The sequence below is a fragment of the Panthera onca genome, chromosome D3 (genome assembly GCF_046562875.1).
Source record: "Panthera onca isolate mPanOnc1 chromosome D3, mPanOnc1 haplotype 2, whole genome shotgun sequence".
NCBI lineage: Eukaryota > Metazoa > Chordata > Mammalia > Carnivora > Felidae > Panthera > Panthera onca.
In genome coordinates, this window is record NC_138350.1 from 6,496,428 (window position 1) to 6,518,350 (window position 21,923).

A 21,923-nucleotide genomic window follows, 5' to 3' on the forward strand; every position below is an offset into this window, starting at 1 on the left:
CACATAGTGCTTAATAAATAGTTGTTTTAATCAAGGGGCGTGGGAGGATTGATGAGACTGCCTGGCTTGTGGCCTGAAGATATGTGGCTAATGGCTGGAGAGCGCTTAATCAAATCAAATTTAAGGGTGGAAGTTATCAATGGGCCCAGCTTCTCACAACTAGATCTGTCCTAGCTTTCCCCATCCCTTCCTCGACGGTGTCTTCCTCGGTTCACGCCTCTGGCCCCTGCTAGAAAGGGGCTTCCGCCCGCGTGGTTTGGGGCCAACCCCCAAAGGAAATTGTTCCCGGAGTTCACCTGCCTTCCAAGCCGTCCGCCCCAAGATGACTGCCCGCCAGAGGGCGCCAGACGCCCACCTTGCGCTCTTAGGGAAGTGGGAGGGGTAGGTGAGGGGAACCGCTCTTCCCCACCCCCAACCTGCACCCACACTGGCGCCCGTAGGGCTGGGCTAGGTGGGCAGGCACGCCCCCTGTGCTAGCATCTTTCCTGGCTCGACCAACCTACCTAGTGGGGAAACTGAGGTCGGAAGCCGACTTGCCCCAGGCCACACAGCTGGGGCGGGGCAAAGCGAGGGGGCTTTTCCCAGAGCTGGAGACCCACTCTCCTGAACTCTGGTGCTGGGGCAACGGTCCGCCAATCAAAGAGTCTCTGTCAGATGGGGGAGGCCGAGTCGACCAATCAGCGGGGCCCTGCCAGAAGGCGGAGCCTGCCAATCAGGGGTGCCCAGCGAGGTACCGCGGAAACCATCGAATCTTGCCGGTGGGGGGCGCGCCGTGACGTGCAGGGGAGCAAGTGGGAGCCGCGCTTCAGGCTGAGCTCCTGTATCTCAGCTGCCTCAGTTTCTCTGGGAATGACAGGTGAACGCACCGGGCTAGGACCCTAACGAGAAGGAAGACAGGTTGGGAGGTGGGCCCGGGTGGCTGCCTGGCGGAGGCGATGCCTGCACAAAGTGGGAGGGGCTTCTCTAGCTCCGCCCCTGGATCCCGCCCCCGCCCCCGATCTCTCAGCCCCAGCGGTCTGTCCCGCGCGCTGTTGCCAGTGCCGCCGGCTCCCGGCTATGGACGCCCCCGGGGCCCCGGGCCCGGACCCGGGCAGGAAGGAGCTGAAGATTGTGATCGTGGGTGACGGCGGCTGCGGCAAGACATCATTGCTCATGGTGTACAGCCAGGGCTCCTTCCCTGAGGTGAGGCCCGCCGGGGGGGTGGGGGGGGCGGTGAGGGTTAGGCTACGGGGGAAATGGGCTTGGGACCATCGGGGGCGACGGACGGCCTTCAGCCTGGACCCCGGCTCCCCGGCGTCCAGCGCGCGGAGAGGCAGCCGCCACCCCGGGGCTCTTCCTCGGGAATTCCAGAGCCCATCAGAGTGAGGGGAGGTGAGCTGGATGGGGAGAAGGCGGGCGGTGCAGCCGTACCCGGGCCTCCGTCGCACCCCTTAAGAACCAGCCCGACCCCTTCTCCGACAGCACTACGCCCCATCCGTGTTCGAGAAGTACACGGCCAGAGTGAATGTGGGCAGCAAGGAGGTGACCCTGAACCTATACGATACCGCTGGTGAGTGCGCCTGCGCGCCGAGGGTCCCGGGTGTCCAAAGGGTTTCCCCCGCCCGGGTATCCCCCTCCGGGCATTCCCCCCACCCCCACCAGCCTCTTTGGGCCCTGACATCCTGTCACTCCTGAAGGCTGCGGAGGGGCGCTGGCAGGGTGGCCCTGGAAGCTCAGAGGGCCTCAGTCGCCCCTTTGAAAGGAGGGTCTTTGAATGACATGAGCTCCTCCGCCACCTTCCTAGCGCTGATATGCTGGGAACCCACGGCTTCGTTCCTCTCCTGTGGTTCTAGAAAACCGTGGGCATCACTTCTGCACCTCATGGTTCCAGGATTTCATGTGTTGCATGCTGTGGTCTTTTTAAGACTCTGTGGGCTGCAGGTTTGAGCCCACTGATGCTGGGATTCTGTGGGCTGAATTTCTGGGTCGGGTCTATAATATTCCATGCTACAGATCAGAGCCTGTGACTCCGGGATTCTGTGGTTGACAGTCCTGAGGCTCCAGGGTCCTGTGGATATTGATTCTGAGTTCCACACTTCTGGGATTCCATAGGCTACAATACACGGCTCTGGAATTCTGTGGTCTACAGTTCTGAGCCTGTGGTTCTAGGATTTTGTGGCTACAGTTTTCTGTGTCTTCCTGGTTCCCTACGAATAAACCAAGCACTGAGGAAGGAACAGAGCTATAGGGAATGTAAGTCCAAAATAAGGTTCTCTCTGCCACCTGCAGCTCCTAAAGCAAGTGGATTTATGCGAATCGAGTCAGATATTAGAGTCCCTGTTGTTGGGAGCTGCAGGGAGGGGGTGGGGGGTCTGCCCCCAAGGAGCTTGCATCCTGCCCTCAGTCCCCCTCTGGGCTCAGCCAACACTGGGGGACAAAGGTCAGGATCCCCGGATAGAACCTCACCCAACCTCTGTGACTCAGTGTTTAGTGATCTGCGTGGAACCATGTCATCAGGTGCCCTTTTCCCTGCCAGCCAAGCCTTGTATGTGTAAGGGGAAGTCTCCCCTGGCCCGGGACAGGACGGAGCCCAAACCCAGACATGCCCCACCCCAAGCCTGTCAATGGATCTCTCATGCCACCTTGGAGAGAATCAGAAAAGGGACTGTCTGGCCCCCAGACCCCTCCTCCGTTCCTGACTTCATCAGCCTTTACTGTATGGTGGCTCCCGCCCGTAGCGGCTTCTAAGGAGCCCCATCTTGTTGGATGAGGACCCCGAAGGGCTACCCCCAGGGCAGGGCTGTGCTTCCAGTCCTGTGAACTGAGAAAGCCAAAAGTTGTTGAGGAATTCCCAGGGACATAGCTCTAGGAGCAGTAAAAATCATGGTGTGGCTGGAACACTTTTAGTTTCACATGCTTCCTGTTGGGGACCCAGGGAGGGGCAGGTCCATTAGCCCCACTTTGTGGGTGGGGTGCTGGTGCAGCAGGGAGAGTCAGAGGGGAGTGGTCACTCCTCCTTCCTCTGCCCTCAGGGCCCCTGGGGTTCACTGTTCGTGGAAGCCTCCCCCATCAGACCCAACACAGGGACCACTTCTGGTCATCGTGGCCTTGCCCAGAGAAGGATGTTCAAAGAACATGTCAGGACAGATTGTGGTGTGGAGGTTCTGGAAGTTTCTGCTTGGTGTAAGGAAGGATTTGCGCTAACAGGTGCTGCGGGAGGGATGGCGGAGCTTCAGGCCCAGCCATCAGAGGCACCAGGGCGGCCACCAGGGCAACAACGATCTTCCTGCCACATGCTTTGGAATCAGACCTGGGCTTTGTTGACACTGGCTCCTCGGCTGTGTGTCATCGGGGACACCTGGACCTCAGGTTCCTCCTCTGTAATCAGGGCTAAAACAGTCTTGAGGAGTAAATTAGATCCATGTGATGTATAACACAGGGGCTGGCTCTTGGGAAGGGCTCACTAAGTGTTGTGAGTTTTTAAGCACCACCCCCTCACACCACCATCGTTCAGGCTCAGACCCAAACCCAACCTGTTCTGAATCCGTGGCCTGCAGAGATCTGTGCTGGCCCCCGCCCTGCCCTCCCAGCAAGGTTCTCCCAAGCAGCAGAAAAACAGAGCTGGGGTTTGAACCTCTCAGTGGAGTCCCAGGGGAGTAGAATGGCTTCAGAGTCAGCAGGACGGCCCAAGGAGGAACACTCAGGGAGAAAGAAACATGGGTGTTTCTTCAAGGGTGTCCTACCGTGACCCAGGAAGCCCTGTTGCGAGGAACATGAAGGAGAGACTGGGTCATTCCTCTTCTACACACCAAGTGCCCAGCACGGCGCTTATGGAATGAATGAAGAATAAATCTGAGGAGCGCCTGGGTGGATCAGTTGGTTAAGCGAGCCCCAAATCTGGCTCTTGTGCTGACAGCTTAGAGCTTGGAGCCTGCTTCAGATTCTGTGTCTCCCTCTCTCTCTGCCCCTCCACTGCTCGTGCTCTTTCTCTCTCTCTCAAAAATTTATAAGCATTGGAAAAAAAAAAAAAAAAGAATAGAAAGAATAAATCTGGATTCAGAGACACCCTTGGAGAAGGTCCTGTGTAATAAAGGCAGTGAGATCCTCTCTACCTGTGGGGTAGATGGATATCAAAAATAAACAGCAGAAAAGGGTGGCCAGGTGACCTACTAGAGAAAGATAGAGACTAAGGGGGTGAAGGGAATGACTATACTGGAGATGAGTCTAGTAAAAGTTATTGTAGAAGGTTCTGGAACCTGATGAGCTAAACCCTATGGTGGGGCGGTGGAGGGGAGTGCAGAGTAGCATCTTTCTGACCAACCACTGGTTGATCAGCCAGAGCTGTGGGCTCAGGGTGGCCCCTGAGAGGCTGAATTTCTCCACACCCAGGACCTTGGCCACAGGGGAGGCCAGTCTGGCTGTGCTTCTCCATCCTGCGGAAGCAGATACAGACACAGTGGCTTGAGGGTGGTTGAGGGGAGGTGGAGCTCTTAGTGCTGACAGGTGAGGGGGAGGCGGGCTCCCCTGCCCCCACCCCCCACCCCGCCCTGACACTGTCAGAGGCAGGAAGCTGTGGTGTGGTCTGAAGTTTCCTGGACAGAAGGGAGGTGGGGACAAGGTGGGCTGTTAAGACACCAACTAGAGATGGAGCTGTGCGGGCCTTGGGGTGGGCCCCGGGGTGAGGGTGTCACAGAATGGAATGGGGGTTGCCCGGGGAGGTGGGGGGCTGTGGTCCCCTTCCCAGCCTGAGATGGCAACAATAGGAAAAGTTGGGGGCAAAGGAGTTGTGAGACAGGGAATCGGGGACAAGAGGGGTGTCTAGGGGCGAGGAGCCCTGGAGGCTTGAAGAGCTGAAGCCAAGGGCCAGTCAGAATGTGGCCTCAGCTCCAGGCTGGGGCTGCCCCGGCCCAGCTCCTCCTGCCTGGGGAGGAAGCACAGGTGGGCAGGCCCCAGTAGCAATACACGGGTTCCTCTTCTGGCAGCTTCCCCTTCTCGTGCTGCCTGCGCCCCTCCCCTGACCGACGTCCTGGCTGGAGCTGGGAACCACCTGCTCTGGTAGGTCCAGAATATTTGGGGACCACTGTGGCCCAGTGACACCCTCTCTCCTCAACCGGGCTCCAGGCCTTAGCGATCCCTGCCCCTGCAGAGATGACTGACACAGCAAAGCTCCTTCCCACAAAGGAAATACCCTCGTGCTAGGCGAGAGCCTCACTTCCTCCCCACCCCACTGCACTGCCAGCTTCAGGAAGATGGGCCACTTCAAGGGGAGCTGGGGCCCAGAAGACCTTTCCTCTTCAGAAACAAATGCGTCCTTTTGCACGTGACTCCATGCAAGCTCATCTGCAGAGGCCAGAGTGGAAGCCCGGTGTGCCTCTGGACAGGTGACTTGGCCCCTTTAAGCCCTGGCATCAGTGTGGGTAGATGGGGAGGGTATTAATATCGCCTTGTGGCTGGAGGGCCCCCTAAAACTTGTGGGTCCAAAGATCCAGGGTTAGAACCCCTCGCCCAGCCCCCCCCCCACCCAGAAGTTTCTGGTTCAATAGTAACCATAGTAACAGTCCTTCCCCTTTGTCCGACATTGCTCAGCCTCCCAGTCCTTTATTTCCAGTATCAGGGGCAGGGTTATCACCCCCTTTGCCAGATAAGGAAACTGAGGTCCAGGGAGGGAAGGCACCCGAGTCACGGAATGAGAGTCTGAGCGTAGCCTGGCTCTCCTGACTCATAGAGGAGAGGTGTCAGGACACTCCACACCTCCCGAGGGGACATGAGGCCAACAGCATGCGGGAGTCCATCGTTTGTTGGCCTGGTCCCCACGTGGAGGTCCACACTGAATCTTGGGAAAGTTGAGCCAGGCACAGTCAAGCCAGGAAGGCAACCTGGAGGAGGGAGCTGGAAGCTGAGCTGGCTGCCCATCCCCTCCCAGAACCCCTCTCTCTTGAGATACCTGTGTTGGCAGTCTTTGCCTTATTTGGTCGGGCCTGGGGCTTGTAGGGTGAGGACAGCTCCCTACCCTCTCGAGTGGACTGAGAGAGGCACCCCCAGTAGTCTCACCTACGGTCCTCTGTCTTTTACAGAGTGTCCCCTTAGCTGTGCGACCTTAAGGCAACTCGCTTCACCTCTCTGTGCTACACTTTCTTGCATCTCTAAAATGGGGATAACTACAGCCCTACCTTGTTGGCATCGTGATGAGGTAGTGTAGGCCACGGGCTTCAAATGAAGCCATGAGAGAGCACAACGAGCCTTCGTCATGAGTGAGCACTGCCGAGGTGTGTTGTTTCACAGGTCAGGAGACCATCTGTGAGGAAACAAGGTCCAGAGGTCAATTCCCAGTCGGGATCTTGGGGAAGGCTCCCTGAGAGAATTTTTGGCCATTTTCGAGCGGCGCGGCAGGCAGCTGACCTTGGAGTTAGGGACTGAGCTGGCTCTCCAGCTCACAGGGAACCTGTCTATGACCTTGCAAAAGGCCCCCCCCTCAGCCACATGGGCTCCTAACAGGAAGAACTTTCTCCGCCCAGCTTACCTCCCAGGTGGCTGCTTAAATTAACACAGGTGATCGAGGTGAAACGCCCTTGCTGACAGCCGGGGAGATTATTGTTACACCTACTCACCCACTCATTCGTTCGTTCACTCACCACACGTTTATTGCGTGCGCCTGCATCCCAGGGGATGACAGAGATGGTCCCTGTCCTCAGGGGCAACCGTGCTCATGGTGGGGAGACAAAGCCAAACCCAAACCAAACGTCAGGTAGTGATACATACTCAGAAGAATAATAAAGCCATGGTCGGGCGTGGGACAGACTGGGTCGGAGGCTTTGTCTCCGAGCAGTCAGGAAAGCTGCCCCCGAGGAGGTGACGTTTCTGCAGAGACCTGAAGGAAAGGAGGGAGCAAGACTTGCCGCTACCTGGGGAAGAACCTTCTAGAAACAGCAAGGGCAGAGGCCCCCAAAGGGGAGCAGGCTAGGTCTGGCTTCCTCCTTCAACCCACGGCTGCCCGACTTCTGCCCTCATCAGCTCTGCTGAAATCCTCACAGGCCGTAATTGCTAAACCCCCTGGCACGTCGCGGCCCTGGTCTCTGCTGCATCTGACAAGAGCTGAACAGCGTCAGCCAACAACCAGCCAGTCTTGACTGGACGCCTGCCGGGCGCCAGGGGTTATTTGCGAGGACAGACATGGTCCCTGCCCCCAGGGTGCTTACAGTCCATGGGGAGACAGGCAGTAAACCAGTCAGTGTCTGAGCACGGATTGTGGACACCCAGGGTGGGGGAGACTCTGTGGTGAGAGACGAGGGACGGCCTCTCTTGAGGGGCCAGCCAGTCAGGATGAGGGAAGCCGTTGGAGCACAAGAGGCCTGTTTTACAACTACTTGTCCACTCCGGCCCTATTTTTTTTTTTTTAATGTTTATTTATTTTTGAGAGACAGAATGTAAGTGGGGGAGGGGCAGAAGAGAGGGAGACAAGGATCCGAAGCAGGCTCCAGGCTCTGAGCTGTCAGCATAGAACCCGACGTGGGGCTCGAACTCGGGAACCTCGAGATCATGACCTGAGCCAAAGTCGGACGCTTAACCGACTGAGCCATCCAGGTGCCCCTACTCCTGCCATATTTCTAACAGGGAATGGATATGTATGTTATGCCAGAATTAGGAAACATCATTAAATCATGGAGGACCAGAACCTATTTTTGCACAATGCAAAGCGGAATAGAGCCTTGCTGGTATCAGCAGAAGGAATGCTTGACCCAGAACTTGATAAACTGGGGTTGAGTCCTGCCTGGCTCACTGATGACCTCGGGCAGGTCACTTCTTTGAGCTCAGTGTACATGGGAGCATTCTTAACTTCTTGACTAGCATATCGGGTGGTGGCTGTAAGGATTTCTTAACTGTCCCTAGGCAAAAGCACTCTAAGAAGTGTCTAAAGCAGGGCGTCTGGGTGCCTCAGCGTGTTAAGCGTCTGACTCTTGATTTTGGCTCAGGTCATGATTTCACGGTTCATGAAGTTGAGCAGTGACAGTGCGGAGCCTGCTTGGGATTCTCTTTCTCCCTCTCTCTGCCCCTCCCCTGCACTGTCTCTCAAAATAAATAAAAAACATTAAAAAAAAAAAAAAAAAAGAAGTGGGGCACCTGGGTTGCTTGGTCAGTTGAGTATCCAACTTTGGCTCAGGTCATGATCTTGTGGTTCATGAGTTTGAGCCCCACATTGGGCTCGCTACTGTCAGCGCAGAGCCCGCTTAGGATCCTCTATGCCCCTCTCTCTGCCCCTCCCCCGCTTGCACTCTCTCAAAAATAAACATTAAAAAAAATAATAATAAAAAGCATATAAAGCATAAGGGGGGTATCAATTTGAAGTAGAAGTAGAGAGGAGACAATTATCCTAGAAAAGGAAATAACGTGGACTGTCAGCCTGAATATTTTTAAATAATGCTAAAAAGAAAATGTGAAAAAAAAAATTTGAAAAGCATTCCAGGTGTGGGAAGACAGCAAGTACAAAGGCTCTGAGGCACCAGAGCTTGGTGGGTTTGGAAACAGTGGGAGGGGGAGGGGGGGGAGGGAGATAAGGTCAGGGTCCGTGGGTGCAGGTCATGTGGACCCCTGGGAGATGTTTGGATTTAGTACAAAAGGCAATAGAGAGCTATTGAAGGTATATATTTTTTAAGTTTATTCATTTTGAGAGAGAGAGACAGAGTGAGCAGGGGAAGGGCAGGGAGAGAGAGAATCCCAAGCAGGCTCCGTGCAGACTCGGGACTGGGACTCGCGAACTGTGAGAACGTGGCCTCAGCCAAGACCGAAAAGTTAGACACTTAACTGAGCCATGCAGGTGCCCCTATTGAAGATGTTTTTCCTTTGAGGGGAGAGAGGCAGGATTTCAGTCGCGTTTTAGATTCATCCAGCTGCTGGGTGGAGGGAGAGTGGATTGTTAAGAGGCAGCAGGAGATCATGGGCGACCAGCTGTGGCTCGGATGGTGCCATGCTATCCAATAGAACTTCTCTTCAGTGATACAGGTCCTGCACCTGAGCTGCCCATTTACGGCAGCCACTAGCCCTGTGTGGCGATGAATCACTTGAAATGTAGCTAGTGCAAGGGAGAACCTGAATTTTTAATGTTAATTAACTTAAATAGCCACATGGGGCTAGTGACTACCCTATGGGACAGCACAGGTCTAGAAGGACATGGACAAAGATTAGGAGAGGGGACAGTTTGGAGATGAGCTGAAGCAGCATCCTGGCCTGTTTCCCACCATCGTACGAGGATTTCTCCAGCTTTGTGGTGATAAGGACAGAAGAATCTGAGTCGGCCGGGCCCTGACAGTGTTGGGGGGACTCGGGCTGAATGGCTGCATGGAGTCCTCCTGGCGCAGCCACTGCCATAGCTGTGGCTGCCGTTCACCGCACGCCCTCAGGGGTCCTGGATTGAGGGAGAACCAGTGGGAAGGGAGAAGGTGGCAGTATCCTGGCAGCAGCTGGGGGGCGGGAGCAGGATGTGGTCTGTCCACCTTCAGTGGAAAGGCCAACTTTGGCAGGGAGGGAGCCAGAGGGTAGGCTGGCGCCTCGCCGGGGTAGGGGCAGGGGATTCCTGGGCCTCTGCGTCCCAAGTAATGGAAGGAGGTCACCTTTGTGCCTTTAAGAACGCTAGGGCATAGGGTGACCAAGTGCAGGGCATAACCCCGGGCCTGCTTCTGGCCCACAGCAACCCCCCTACGGGACATCACCGGTGACACCTGAGTACAGCCTGTGGGTTTGGCTAGAGAACAGCGTCAGTGGTGGTTGCTCACGTTTGATACCTGTACTATGGGAGGTGATCTAGAATGTGCTCGTTCTTAGAAAATCCGCGGGGCACCGTCCTGGGGTGAAGAAGCAGGACGCCGGCCATCACTCTGGCGTGGCTCACGTGTTTACATATAGAAAGGGCAAGTGGAGCAAAGTGTAAACACTCAGAGATCTGAGGGCGTTCTTGGCACCCTTTTTGCAACTTTTAAGTTTGAACTTGTCAATAGAAAAAATTACTAAAAACATTCAAAAGCCACACTCAGCCTTGGCCTCTGATTCAGTCTGCTGGGGGAGGGGTGTTCAGTCTCCCCACGTGAGTCTGAGTGTGGTGAGCTTGACAGCAGCTGTGCTGGTTGCCTGCCCGGCCCCACAGTGGCCTGGGCCCCACCAGCCCCTGAGCCTTCAGGGAGGGGAGGGATTCGGCCTCTCTCTCTCTAACCTGGGTGCCAGGGCAAGGGGGCAGCGGTAATGGTCACGGGCAAAATCGCTAGCAAGTTTCTCCAGTTTCTCCTGAGCGCCCTGTAATCAGGCCATTCTGGGCACTGCATGGGTTTCGTCTCGTGTAACCTTTGCTACCGGGGGTTGCCACCTCTGTTTTGCAGACGAGGAAACTGAGGCCTTAGAGACAGAGTCACCAACCCCTTGCCCATCGGAGCCCAGACAGGGGAGTCAGGTGGACAAGGAAGTGGTGCCTCCCTGACCCCTACCTACCCTCCGGTTTCAGGGCAGGAAGATTATGACCGGCTGCGACCCCTGTCCTACCAGAACACCCACCTCGTGCTCATCTGCTATGACGTCATGAACCCCACCAGCTATGAAAACGTCCTCATCAAGGTGAGGCCCGCGACCAAGCCAGCCTACCTCAGGGGTGGGGACCACGGATCTGGCCTCAGCCCTGATGCCTGCCTTCTCCCTCCACAGTGGTTCCCTGAGGTCACACATTTCTGCCGTGGGACCCCCACGGTGCTCATTGGCTGCAAGACAGACCTGAGGAAGGACAAGGAGCAGCTGCGGAAGCTCAGGGCGGCCCAGCTGGAGCCCATCACCTACATGCAGGTCGGTAGGGGGTCTCCCCTCTCTCCCCCTCCATTTCCCTCCTCTCCGCCCTCTTCTTCCCTGCCTCCTTTAATCCTTATAATGCTGAGGCGTGTTCTGTTGGCATCCCCTATTTTGTGGGAGAGAAGTGGAGACCCAGAGAGGCTAAGTGCCACACAGCTAACCTGCAGCGTATCGCCAGGATCCTGCCCCACTCTGGCTCCGGAGTCTGGGTGCTTAACCACCATCCTGTCCTGTCTGCCAGAGGGGACTGGAGAGGCAGGCCTTGTTCAAAAGCAGGGTTCCCCTACCCACGAGAGTCACGGGCAAAACCAAACCCTGCGGCTTTCTGGGTGAGGCACGGGACGATAAAAGGAACACAAAGAACACTGGTAAGAAAGTTTAATAAAAAGAAGCATTAATAAAAGCAAATGTTAGAAGAGAGAGTTTTTACTCTCCTAGCAAGCCGTTTCCTTAGTTGTGCTCTGGAGAAGAGGAGAGAGGCAAGTAGGAAGCCCTTCGTGTCTGGAGGCCCCTAGCTCGGCAGAGGCCTGGCAGACACAGTTGTCGGGATCCGGCCCCCTCTCTGCCTGAAGGTGGACAGGACGCTTCTCTCAGCAGCTGCAGCCCTCAGGCCACACCAGACGGGCCTTTATGTTCCATCCACCCACACTGGTGGGGGCTGGGCCCGGGATAGGGAGAAGGGGGCTCCACACCAAGACATCTGCCCCGCCCCGGGGGGCGCCCCAGAGCCAGATCCAAGTCCCCAGATCCATGAGGGGGTGTCAGGAGGTGCCCCGTGCTCCAGGCCCCTCATCTAATGCCAGCCCTTCCCGCCCACCCAGGGTCAGAGCGCCTGCGAACAGATCCGAGCTGCCCTCTACCTAGAATGTTCTGCCAAGTTTCGGGAGAATGTGGAGGACGTTTTCCGAGAGGCCGCCAAGGTTGCCCTCAGTGCTCTGAAGAAAGCACAGCGGCAGAAACAACACCGGTTGTGCCTGCTGCTCTGACCCCTCTGGGTAGGGCACAAAGCCCTCAGGGCAAGACTGACAGGGGCCAGGCCACCAGCCCCGGATTATACCCCGAGATCCTGCCCCATCCCCAGCTTTCCAAGGGCACCTGGAGGTGGGTGTCTCCTTGTGTCTGGAGCCTCTGGTTAGACTCTTAGAACATTCTGGAGATCTCTTATTTCCCAGCTGCGGCTCTGACCATGAACTCACCTTTGGGTTCACACTGGAGCTGTGGGCCGCATGGAGGTGGGTGAGGGTGCTGGACTCAGTCCCTCTGTACCTGGAACCGGCATATGTCCCCAGGACTCAGGAGTACGCGGCCTCCCCCAGCCACGTGTATCCCCCTTTGCACACCCAATAGGTCCTCAAAACCTATGCTTAAAACAAAGAACTACATCTGGTACGTAGATAAGTGTGGATTCGTCGGCGTTCCACACGGCCACCCCCCCCCCCCCCCCCCCCCCACCAAGACCGCTGCTCCCATGTCACCCGCCTCCCTGGGCTCTGGAGATAGGCACGGCTGCACTCTCCAGCTCCTCACTTCCTTCCTCCAGGAGCTTGGGGACCATGATGGGATAGGGGCCTATCGGGAAAACACAGGCACCAGCCCCGGACACGGGGGCCAACAGTGGCCCCGGCCCCCCCACAGAGGACTCCAGTCTCAGCCTTTGGCTGGGCCACCAGGGGACAAGAAACTCTCTCAAAAAGCAAAAAGTACCCTGGACCACACATCCAACCTCTGCTCAGGGGCTCCTCACCTGCAACCCCCCAGTGCCAGGAACTTGAGATGAAAGTGACATTGGCTCCGAGTGACCTTGGGGAAGTCACTCCTCTCTGTGGACTATCTCCCTATCTGCAAAAGGACGGCACTGGCTCATTTTAATAGTCATCAAGTTTCCTCTGTCCCTCACAGCCTCCACTTCTGCCAGGATGTGGAGTTCTGGAGCTGAGACCCCCTTGACCTCCTGTGAAAACACACTTAACCCCCAGCTGCAGATCCACCGAACCTCCTCCTGGAAGGTCTGCAGTCACTTCCGGGAGCTTTTAAACAAGTGCCCCAGGTGATTCTAATGCCCCACAGATTGAGAGCTGCTTGCTTCCCGAGTGAGCCAGGAGTCAGCCTTACTGAACGCGGCATAACGGCTTCAGGTGCCTCCTGCCCTCCCCGGGATCTCCTGCCTCAGCCCCACTAAGCCTGAGCCTCTCTGAAGTCAATTGCTAGGGAAAGAGACTTCTGTATTCCACCCACCTCACACAGGTTCCCCAAGGCCCTGCCATGACCTGGGGAGTCAAGAGCGTCGTCAATCCAAGGCCTCATGGACAAATGATATAGGACGGAGGTCCACAAACCGTATAGTCTGTGGACCAAATCTGGCAGCTGCCTGTTTTTGTAAATAAAGTTTTGTTGGGACACAGCCAAATGGGACACAGCATTTATGTATGCATTAGCTGCTTTTGCCCTACAACTGCAGGCTAAGGCAGTTGTAACAGATTATCTGGCCCTCAAATATTTACTTACCATCTGGCCCTTTACAGGAAAAGTTTACCGACTCCTAGTCTAGGGAAAACTCAAGTGCCTTAAGGGCCAGATGGGAGGTGCAAACGAGTGAAACAGGACAGGTACAAAAGGGAGTGGTGGGTCTGTGGCATACTAGAAAGCAAGCACCCCATCCTAGGCAGGCAGCTCAGCCCAGCCAAGAACTGCCCTGTAGGAATGTTGACAGATCTTTCCATTTTTCTAGGGAAAGTAGAAATCTGGGTTTTTATGTGGACCCTTACTGGGGTGGAGGGGAAATTTCATATTTTAAAAATGTAACAATTAAAAAAGAAGCTTAAACTCCCCTGAGAGCCAAAGCACGACTGTGGATGCCAGCCCTGAACTCTGGTCAGAGGGGGTTTGTAGGGAAATAGTTAAAGGCAGCTGAGGCTCGCGTGTGGGAGAAGGCGCCGAACGTTCAACCAAACCTGCTAGCTTCTTCATCGTCCCCACAAGCATTCAAGTACAGAATCCGACACAAGGTGACCAGCGGACTTGTCCTGGCTTCCAAGTGCCACCTCCCAGAAGTGAGCCTGCTCAGACTCTCCCCACCAACATTCTAGAACCTGAGGGGGAGGGTGGGTGAGCTCTGTGATGGCTTAAGTCCCAGCCAGCGCTGAAAGTAAGGGTCCCACTCACTGCAAGAATTCAGGAAGGTGGGCTGAGGGGTGGGGGTCAGGAAGCCAAACTTTCAAATTCAAAAAAACCCAACACCAAACAATCTCAAACCACCCAAGTGATGCCAAGGCTGGGGCGCCCTCTGGTGGTAGCAGCACCCCCCTCGCCTCAGGCCCACCCCAGGGACCAGGCCTTCGGGGAGGCAGGGCACCTCTCCCCAGGTGGCCAGCAGGAGGGAGAGGAAGCACAAAGAGCACCAGGCACAGACAGACAGTGATTCTCTGAGAACTTAAATACCCCACCACGGAGCAGCGGAGGCCAGGAGAGCTTACAGCGGAAGCGGTTTGCCGGTTTGCCCCGGGGAGGGAGGCTCCACAGGACGCCGAGGGGTTTCCTTCCACCTGCTGGGGACTCAGTAAGTAGCAGGTCGGCACTCCAGCGAGGCACATCCAAACCCCAACCTGAGGGGCTCCCTGAGGCTTTAGGCCCCCGCCCAGGAAGACTGACCCAGTCTCAGCCGTGAGAGGGCAGCGAGGGAAGACTGCGGATTCTAGGGCAGTCGGGAGGACCCCGTGTTAAATATGTCATAAATAGGGAGGCTGAGCAGGCTAACATTGTGCAGACGGGCAGGGGCCACATTCCTCTTGTCCACCGGGGACCAGGGCCTTGGCCCTTCTACCAGTGATGCGCTGGCCCCTGAGGTGGCTGCTGCAGTGGCCAAGGACACTGTGGGGAGGAAATAAGGTGCAGCCAGGTGCCAGCTGGAACCCCCTGCAGTCTTGAACCCCAGGGGCTGGGGGTGCACAGGTCCCCTGGCTCACAGCTTCTTCCCTTTGTTTCTGTTCTTCTGAAGTTTCGCGTGCACGACTTTGAGTGTGGTCAGGAAATTGCCAAGGAAGAGGACGAGGAAAGTGAGCGCCAACACGAACACCTGGGCAGGGGCAGGGGCGTGCGGGAAGATAGGGGAAGGCCCAGCACGGGGGAGGGGAAAGGAGGAAAAGGTTGAGCCAGCTCAGATCGGCTCCCGGCTGAGATGCCCACTCTGCCTCCGTGACCTCGCGACCCCCTTAGCGTAAGCTGCCAGAAAACTGCGGGGTTCCACCAGCAGAAAGCAGAGATCTGGGCCAACTGTGTGAAGGCTGTGAATCCTCAGGGTCACGGAGGGTTGGAGATGGCTTCTCTCTTGCCCCCTCCCCTCCCCACCCATAGCATTCAATAGGGCTCTCAGACCACTTAGGGGTTCCGCGGCTTCCCGAGTTCCCTCCCAGTCTCCCAGGCCCCAGTAGCAGGGAGCTCTGAGCACAGGGCCCCATGGTGGGGAATCAAGAGGTAGCTGAGGAAAGAATTCTCTCCAAGCTGGCCCAGCCTTCTGCAGGACACCCTCTGCCACCCGCCAGCGCACACGCACACACGCGCGCGCGCGCGCGCGCGCACACACACACACACACACACACACACACACACACACCCCATACCTGCCATTCTCTGCATTCCTCGTGGCTGGAGAGCTCAAACAACGTGACGGCATTGTAGAGCTGCCAGAACTGAGAGAGGGAGGCAGGCGCCGCTTGTCCCAACAGACTCCCCTGGAGTCCCACATGGGGAACCCCAGGGAATGGGCCAGCCTCCCCCAAGGTTCTGGTATCACCTATCCCAAGACACTGAGAACCCCCCAAAATGAAACTGGGGCCACCCTATGCCAGAACACCCTGAAGATGTGGGAATCAGCATGCTGGTGCTGAGGGCCACTTCTGTCTCTTGCCTTTGGCATCCCAGGACCCTGTAGGGCCCAGCCCGGGGATGGCTGGTGAATGTGGGAGAGGCCTGAAGACCTCCCGTTCCCAGGGTCAGCCCAGAGCAGGGGACACCCACAAACTCCAGGGGGACTCACATGGCCACAGAACAGGAAAGGCAGGAGGAAGGTGAGGCCCCGCCACATCCAGGACTGGAACCCTTCTGTGGAGAGGAAGGAGGAAGCCAAGGGCCCATGTGAGGGGGTTCAGTTGCCCCCACAGCCCCACCAGGCGCCTGCGGCCTAGCCACACCAGTCACCCCGAGACTAGCCACACGGGGCAGGGAGGACAACCCTCTCCTCTCGTGGATGGGTGAGCACTCAGCTATGAAAATCACCCAGAGCACATGCAGAACACCTGGCACCAGGCCTGACTGCTCTCAGGCCTCAAGTCACCAAGAACTCCTAGAGCTGGATGACACTTGCAGAAAGCTGACATGACAGGCACTGTGTTTTAATAAGTTCTTTAATTTGCACAGAATTTTGCATTTTATAATGGACTTTTGCATGCATCACTTCAACTGAGTCCTGACAAAGTAGGGCCTACGTTGCAGAGTAATTCAACGAAAATGACCATCTCAAAAGATGGCAGAATTTTATGAGTTTTCTGTGAAAGTTGAAACGAGTTCTTAAGCTCTTCTGACTGGGCAATCGCCCCATGAGTTAAAAAAAAAAAAGGAGCGCCTGGGTAGTCCAGTCGGTTAAGCGTCCGACTTCGGCTCAGGTCATGATCTCATGGTTCATGAGTTCAAGCCCCGTGTCAGGTTCTGTTGTGACAGCTCAAAGCCTGGAGCCTGCTTCAGATTCTTGTCCCCCCTCTCTCTCTGCCTCTCCCCCACTCTCTCTCTCTCTCTCTCAAAAATAAACATTAAAAGAGAATTTTAAAAAAATTTTTAAAAATTAAGCACACCTTCCCAATGTATATACATATGTGTCTATATATATTTATATGTAGGTATATTATACACAAATTATACATGCACAACACTAGGCTAGCATTATAATATAAAACACAGATTAAAAAAAATAGACACTTGGTAAGACAGAAGCATGCATCAAGGCCTGGCACACAGCTGGCCTCAAGCTTGTCAGCTGAAACAGAATCCATGATGAATTATGAAAAGCAACTTAGGCAAGAGGCCAGCAGCCCTGGTTTTGTGTGTGGTAGGTCTTATTATGTTTTTATTGGTCTGTGCTCCCAGTGTAGGAAGTTAGGGGTGAGGTCTGGGGGAGCAAGGAGGGGCCAGTACTCGTCTACCTACCCCCAGGTTGGGCTACTTACCCACCGTGAGGTCCAGATGATTCCTCTCTCCCAGAGCCCGCAGCCTGTAGAGGCAGCCCCTCTGGTAATAATATTGCAGGAACTGGACACAGCCTGCAGGGGGAGCACAGCACCAGGCTCAGAGCCTGCAGGACCCGGCACCAGCTCTGTGCAGACCCAGGGGTCTTCACTGCCCAGAGGGCAGCCCCCTCCCATTCCCAACACACACACACACACACACACACACACACACACACACACACTCAGCCTGAACCTACTTTATCCCTTATCCAGAATACAATAGGAGCAGGTTATCTGAAGACCCAGCTAAGCACCAATTAGGCTAGAAACTTCTAGAGCTTTCCTAAGCATGCAGTGGGCACTCAATAGATACTTGTTGGAATGGTGGCATCATGCTGGGAGCTGTGTGTAATGCTAAGACAGCAAGACACATTTTCATACAATGAGATACTTAGTAGTTACTAAAAATGAAGAGATAGCCTTCTCTGTATTGACACAGAAAAATACCCATCATGGGGGCACCTGGGTGGCTCAGTCCGTTAAGTATCTGACTCCTGCTTTGGGCTCAGGTCATGATCTCACAGTTCGTGAGTTCGAGCCCCATATCTGAGCCCCGTATCTGTATCTGGCTGTCTGCTGTCAGCACAGAGTCTGCTTCGGATCCTCTGTCCCCCTCTCTGCCTCCCCCCTGCTCATGTGCTTTCTCTCTCTCAAAAATAAACAAACATTAAAAATAAATGTAAAAAGGGGCGCCTGGGTGGTGCAGTCGGTTAAGCGTCCGACTTCAGCCAGGTCACGATCTCGCGGTCCGTGAGTTCGAGCCCCGCGTCGGGCTCTGGGCTGATGGCTCAGAACCTGGAGCCTGTTTCCGATTCTGTGTCTCCCTCTCTCTCTGACCCTCCCCCATTCATGCTCTGTCTCTCTCTGTCCCAAAAATAAATAAAAAATTTAAAAAAAAAGTAAAAAAAAAAAACTGTATTGTTTTAATTGGCAATACACACACACTATAAAATTCAAAGGGAACAAACAGGTACTGGATGAAAAATAGAACTCTCTGTTGCTATTCCCAACTATCCAAGCTTCCAATTCCCAGAGGTGACCTCTGGGACCAGTTCACTGTACATAAATCCAGAATTATTCTTAAATGAGAAAAAGAACATATACTCTATTTCCATTTTGAGTTGTGCCTTCAACACCACTCAGTTCACAAAAGTCACAACTAGTCCAGTTGTGACATGTGGAAGAAAAGGCAGTGGTGGGGGATTCTAGGGGTGAGGGTGGTCAGGCTGCCCCTACCCCAGGATGGGGCAGTGATCTGGGGGGAGATGCCTCTTTCCTGGATTTCTGGGATCCTCCCCTGCCTGGAGCTCCCTTCCACACCAGACATACCCCTCACAAGGGAGGAGGGATGACAGGGGCCTCCATCAGTGAAAGCCACAGGAAACCATGCCCCCTCCCCCCAATCTAGGCAAGAGACACTCACTCTGAAAAATGGAAAACGCTAAAAACTGATTACGAAACTTCTGATAAATTAATCCGTTAGGCCTGCAGAGAAGTGGGGGAAAAGCAAAGGTGAGGCATGCTGTGAAATCAGACATTCATCCTTGTCCCTCTCTATTCCAACTAAGAGAGAAAAGCTTTTAAAATTAAACGGAGGTCCCTGATTTCTGCCCTTCTTCAGCACCAGTGTCTCTCAGGCTGGACCAGATTACTTCCGTCATTGCTTTAAGCCCGTTCTACAACCTGGGGACACATATCATCATTCTGAAGCCTAAGTTCTTATTGATTCCCACTCCCTCCATCTGTCTCCTTTGGAGCCTCATCCGTGTGCTCTATCTGTCGCTCCCTGTTACCTCTGCCTCAGCCAGCAGGCCATTGGGACCTCCCCAGAAACCTCCCAGCGGGCCTGGGGGATCCCTGCGGCCTGGCTATAAGCTCACGCTTTCCTTCTTGGCCCAAAAGTCAGCCCAGGCCAGGAGCCCCGAAGGTTCCCCCTTGCCTACCGCCAGCTCCCCCCATTCATGGACCCCCATGAGACTCACCAGGTCAGCATCACTCCAGAGAGGAACGTGGACACGTAGTGGTGAGACACCCACCAGCCTTTAATTCTTGGAGAGAGGACAAGAAAAAGGAGCTCAGGTGGGGAAGGAAACACAGGTGGCTCTTGTTCTCAGACTTGGGGGGGGGGGGGGGTGGTTCCTGCTCTGCGGCCCAGAAACAGCCATGAAATAGACCTAAGCCATGACTCTGCGCTTTTCTCTGTCCTACAGAAATGCAAAATCACACATAAACCACTCACAGATTGGCCATGAGACCCACAGAAGGACTCGGGCCCCCAGGGGCTTCCCACTACCCTAAGAACACATCCCTAATCACACCCCAGCTTCAAGCCCTGTCTCCCTGTCTTCTCCTTGAACCTGACAAGCCCATTGGTACCTCAGGTCCTGTTATAGGCTGAATTGTGTCTCTCAAATTCCTATGTCGCAGCCCTAACCCCCAGTACCTTAGAATGTGACTGGTTTTGGAGATAGGAACTTTATTTATTTTAAGTAATCTCCATACCCAACATGGGGCTCAAATTCACGACCCAGGTATCAAGAGTCACACGCTCCACTGACTGAGCCAGCCAAGGACCCCTGGAAGTAGGAACTTTAAAGAGTTAATTAAGGTTTAAAAAAAGGTGATAGGGGAGTGCCTGGGTGGCACAGTCGGTTAAACACCCGATTCTTGGGGCATCTGGGTGGCTCAGTCGGTTAAGCGTCCAACTTCAGCTCGGGTCATGATCTCACAGTCTGTGAGTTCGAGCCTCGCGTCGGGCTCTGTGCTGACAGCTCGGAGCCTGGAGCCTACTTCAGATTCTGTGTCTCCCTCTCTCTCTGCCCCTCCTCTGCTCATGCTCTGTCTCTCTGTCTCAAAAATAAAAATATTTTAAAAAATTAAAAATCAAACAACACCCGATTCTTGATCTCAGGTCAGGTCGTGATCTCAGTTTGTGGGTTTGAGCCCCACATCAGGTTCTGTGCTGATGACACAAAGCCTGCTTGGGATTCTGTCCCTCCTTTTCTCTGCCCCTCTCCCACTTGTGCATTCGGTCTTTCTCTCAAAATAAATAAACTTAAAATAAAATTTTAAAAAAGGGCACCTGGGTGGCTCAGGTGGTTAAGTGTCAGACTCTTGACCTCAGAGCTCAGAGTTCAAGCCCCCAAAGGCCACATGAAGCTATGGTGACCATCTGTAAGCCAGGGACAGGCCTTAGGGGAAACCAATCCTGCTGGCACCTCACCTTGTTTTGGACTTCGAGCCTCCAGAACTACAAGAAAATAGATTTCTGTTGTTTAAATCACCCAGCCTGTGGTATTTTGTCTAACAGGGACTTTGTACTTGCTGTTCTCTCTGCTTTAAGAACTTGGCCTGCCTGGCTCCTGATCCAAATTCAAGTTTTGGACCAACTGTCACCTCCCCCAAAAGGCCTCCAGCTACCTTATCTAAAACAGACAGGCAGCCCCACTTTACACGACACCACCCTGTTTCATTTTCTTCACGGTGCTTACCACTATCTGAAATTACTCATTTTTTCCCCTTGTTTGTTCTCTGAACCCTCTTCCCCAAATGTAAACATCAGAAAAGCAGCAATTTTGTCTGTCTTCTTCATGGATGTATCTGTGACACCTGGCTCAGAGCAGGTGCTCAGTGTGTTGAATAAACACAGCGCACGCGCACACACACACACACACTTACAGAGAGCTGGAGCTACCTACGTTATCCCACGCAGACACAGAGAAATGACAGACTGTCCACACAGCATCTCACATCGTCCCAGACAGTTTCTCCCTGGGAGCCCATGCCCTGGGCTCATCTGCTCCTCCATCTACAGCAGGGCCCTGACCAGCCCTGGACTTCCTGTGTCCAGTCCAGAAGCTGTGGGAACCCTGTTTTCAGAACCCAGTGCTCCCCCAACTGAGGGCTCTCACTCCACAGGACGGGAGGGAGCCTCACTGTCAATCCCTCCTCAGTGTCAATGTTCCAGCCTAGGATGAAAGCTGGACCCGCAAACCTTTTAACCTTCGAAGTCCTTGAGTCTTGTCTCTGGCCTCTGATCTCCAGCCTTTAAGAGCTCAGTTACCTGAACACAATGTGGCAATGATTTGCTTTGCCAAATGCAGCCTGGGAGCAGCTGGGCTCCTTCCTCCCAAGGACTGGCCAGTAGAAATTTGGTTCCCCAAACCCTCACCAATGCTGGATTCCAAGTTTTAAAATTTCTTATTAGGTGAAAATTACTGTGTCATTGAGGTTTTAACTTGCATTGTCTTAGTAAGTGGGTTTGAGTTGTCTTAAAACCTTCTAATCAGATGCAGACATCCTACAAGCAGGGACTGGATCTTACTCATCTCTCCTCTTTGCAATCCCACAATAGACCTGGACATAAATTAGGGGCTCAGGCATGGCCTGTGGATGCCTCAAGGGTTATGGTTAGGAACAAGGTCTTAGGTGACTCTTTATGCCTAGCACTAATAGCACCTGGTAAACAGTAGGCACTCAATAGATGCTGAAACGAATGAAGTGATGTCCAGGAGGTATGGCCGATGAAGCAGCAGCTGGTCTAGACGCCACCAGCATGCAGGCGCAGGACGAGACATCCACCCACTTCTTTGTGCCCAGACTCCCCCTCCCAATGTCCCTGTATTGCCTGTCAGAGTCTACAAGGACCCCTAGCTCTAATTTTCTGATAGAAAAGGCAGTTAGCCCCGTCTGCAGACTTTCAGCTTGCAGAGCACCCAAGAAGCCTCTCCGGAACCACTTCTCCCCAAGTTCTCTGCAGAGCCACACACACAAGCCCTTGAGCCTTGGCAAACCCAGTGCCCCTTTGTCTTCTTCCCCAACCCACCCCCCCCCACCCCGAGAATGCCC

At 54.6% G+C, this 21,923-nt stretch overlaps 2 protein-coding genes and 1 long non-coding RNA gene across 4 annotated transcripts in view; 1 reads left to right on the top strand and 2 right to left on the bottom strand.

The window, feature by feature from the left end:
- Nucleotides 1-765: 765 nt before the first annotated feature.
- LOC144613915 (uncharacterized) lies at nucleotides 766-11,611 on the bottom strand. Of its 2 annotated transcripts, XR_013551391.2 has the most exons (5): nucleotides 10,962-11,611; nucleotides 6,739-6,847; nucleotides 6,150-6,274; nucleotides 3,614-3,738; nucleotides 767-878 (listed from the first exon to the last, which is right to left on the bottom strand). It is a non-coding gene; the product is annotated as an uncharacterized LOC144613915 (long non-coding RNA). The 2 variants fall into 2 exon arrangements; XR_013551392.2 differs by lacking the exon at nucleotides 3,614-3,738 and having other exon boundaries at nucleotides 766-878.
- RHOF (ras homolog family member F, filopodia associated) lies at nucleotides 873-14,031 on the top strand. Its single transcript, XM_060612223.3, has 5 exons — nucleotides 873-1,182; nucleotides 1,462-1,549; nucleotides 10,466-10,575; nucleotides 10,663-10,797; nucleotides 11,622-14,031. Exons 1-5 carry the CDS (start codon nucleotides 1,057-1,059, stop codon nucleotides 11,784-11,786), a joined length of 624 nt encoding a protein of 207 aa, XP_060468206.1. The 5' UTR covers nucleotides 873-1,056; the 3' UTR covers nucleotides 11,787-14,031.
- A 183-nt stretch (nucleotides 14,032-14,214) lies between these two features.
- The window catches only part of TMEM120B (transmembrane protein 120B), a 42,123-nt gene continuing 34,414 nt past the window's right edge, over nucleotides 14,215-21,923 (bottom strand). The window contains exons 7-12 of the mRNA XM_060612221.3: nucleotides 19,058-19,123; nucleotides 18,499-18,560; nucleotides 17,016-17,108; nucleotides 15,833-15,897; nucleotides 15,417-15,485; nucleotides 14,215-14,872 (exon numbers count right to left, since the gene is read on the bottom strand). Of these exons, the coding sequence (XP_060468204.1) occupies nucleotides 14,759-14,872; nucleotides 15,417-15,485; nucleotides 15,833-15,897; nucleotides 17,016-17,108; nucleotides 18,499-18,560; nucleotides 19,058-19,123 (469 nt within the window). The 3' untranslated portion in view covers nucleotides 14,215-14,758. The remainder of the gene's footprint in view (nucleotides 14,873-15,416; nucleotides 15,486-15,832; nucleotides 15,898-17,015; nucleotides 17,109-18,498; nucleotides 18,561-19,057; nucleotides 19,124-21,923) is intronic.